The following is a 1440-nucleotide window of genomic DNA, read 5'->3' on the forward strand; positions in this document are numbered from 1 at the left end:
AACGTATATGGGATCGAAAGTGTTAAAATTTAGGGGGTAGGAATGAGGTCCTGTTACAAAACTATAAGTGCACGCTCTAGCTTCATTGTCGCATCCATAAAGCTAATTGCTGAGGAGGCTGATCCAGGGACCGTATGTATTCTATGTTCTACCTTTGATGGGTAAATTAATAGTGATTTTATTGCTTTTGGATGTAGTATCTATCAGCTTTTCAGAGCCTAGCTTTTTAATCTTTTGCTTTGCTATGATTTCGATCTTGGCTTTCTGGCACATACATCAAAATTTGTTTTTTTTTGTGTGTTCTTTGGTTTTTGTCTTTTTTACAATTAACTGTCAGAATATTTCAGATAGTCGGATTGCAACATGTGCTTTGTTCCTTCCCAGATGACCTTTGGTGATGCCATGAGAAGTAAAGCAAGACTATCAATTACAGGAAGCACTGGAGAAAACGGACGTGTTATGACTCCAGAATTTCCCAAAGCAGTGCATGTAGTACCTTACGTGAGGCCTGGCATGGGAATGAATGTCAGTGTGACTGATCTTTCTTGATTGATAAGACTCTTTGAGTGCCTTACATGATGGTTGATGTAAGTTCATCGTTGATTGGTGCGAGGCATCCAGTGTTGTGAAGATATTTTTCTCAAAGAAGAATTCTTGTCATTTTGTGTGGAGTTCATCTGAATAGTAATTGGATGCTTTGTTCGCACACACACAACAAAAAAAACATAAAACAAACAAAAAAAAAACCATCGTTGAAAATGTTGGAGATGGAACTTGACTCACATGCACAACTGATGTGGAATTACTGGAAATAAAACGTTTGACGAGGCAACACGCCTGTGTCTGCAGCCACCGCTGTTTAATCCTGGATTCGTATGACTTAAGCACAGTGTCCACTTGACATCAGCCGCATTATGATGTGAAATCTTTTATATATATATAAAAAAACAAAAGTACACTATTTTTAAGTATTTTCACTATCGAGAAATGGCTTTTAAATAACTCTGCTTCCATACTAATCAAATATTAGTAAAACTAAACTGCAGGAAAGTGACAAGGCTAGAGGCATCAATTCCATGTTTTTTTTTCAAAGCCAAATATGTACATGCGCAGAATTAAAGGGTTCAACTCTTGTAATTTAATACAGTATTGTAAGACTTTCCTGTATATCTTCTTCTTAACATTGGTGTTAATATTAAATACTTGGCAATGCTTGACATTTGAAATAAAATTTTCATATGGTTTATATGCAAAAAGTGTAAATTATTCTAACAGAATTGATCACAATGGGCCCATATATTTGCTTATCCAGTGCAAAGTACCAGTGGTGCAGGACACATTCCAAAATGCACCCAGCCCTGACCATTTTAGTTGCTATTGGTTTATGCTAAGATGCGTTTCTTTCATGTATAGTAATGTTATCCTTATGGGTCTGAAAGT

General features: G+C 36.2%; 1 protein-coding gene across 4 annotated transcripts in view; it reads left to right on the forward strand.

Moving 5' to 3' along the window:
• The window catches only part of gria2b (glutamate receptor, ionotropic, AMPA 2b), a 202732-nt gene extending 202183 nt beyond the window's left edge, over positions 1-549 (forward strand). For 2 of the 4 annotated variants that reach the window (XM_070865247.1, XM_070865249.1), the window contains one exon: positions 385-549. In XM_070865247.1, coding sequence (XP_070721348.1) covers positions 385-549 — 165 coding nt within the window. Of the gene's footprint in view, positions 34-384 lie in introns of those variants that run through there. The other 2 variants (XM_070865248.1, XM_070865250.1) reach the window with 2 other exon arrangements.
• The last annotated feature ends 891 nt before the right edge of the window (positions 550-1440 follow it).

Source organism: Pristiophorus japonicus, chromosome 2 (genome assembly GCF_044704955.1).
Source record: "Pristiophorus japonicus isolate sPriJap1 chromosome 2, sPriJap1.hap1, whole genome shotgun sequence".
NCBI classification, from domain to species: domain Eukaryota; kingdom Metazoa; phylum Chordata; class Chondrichthyes; family Pristiophoridae; genus Pristiophorus; species Pristiophorus japonicus.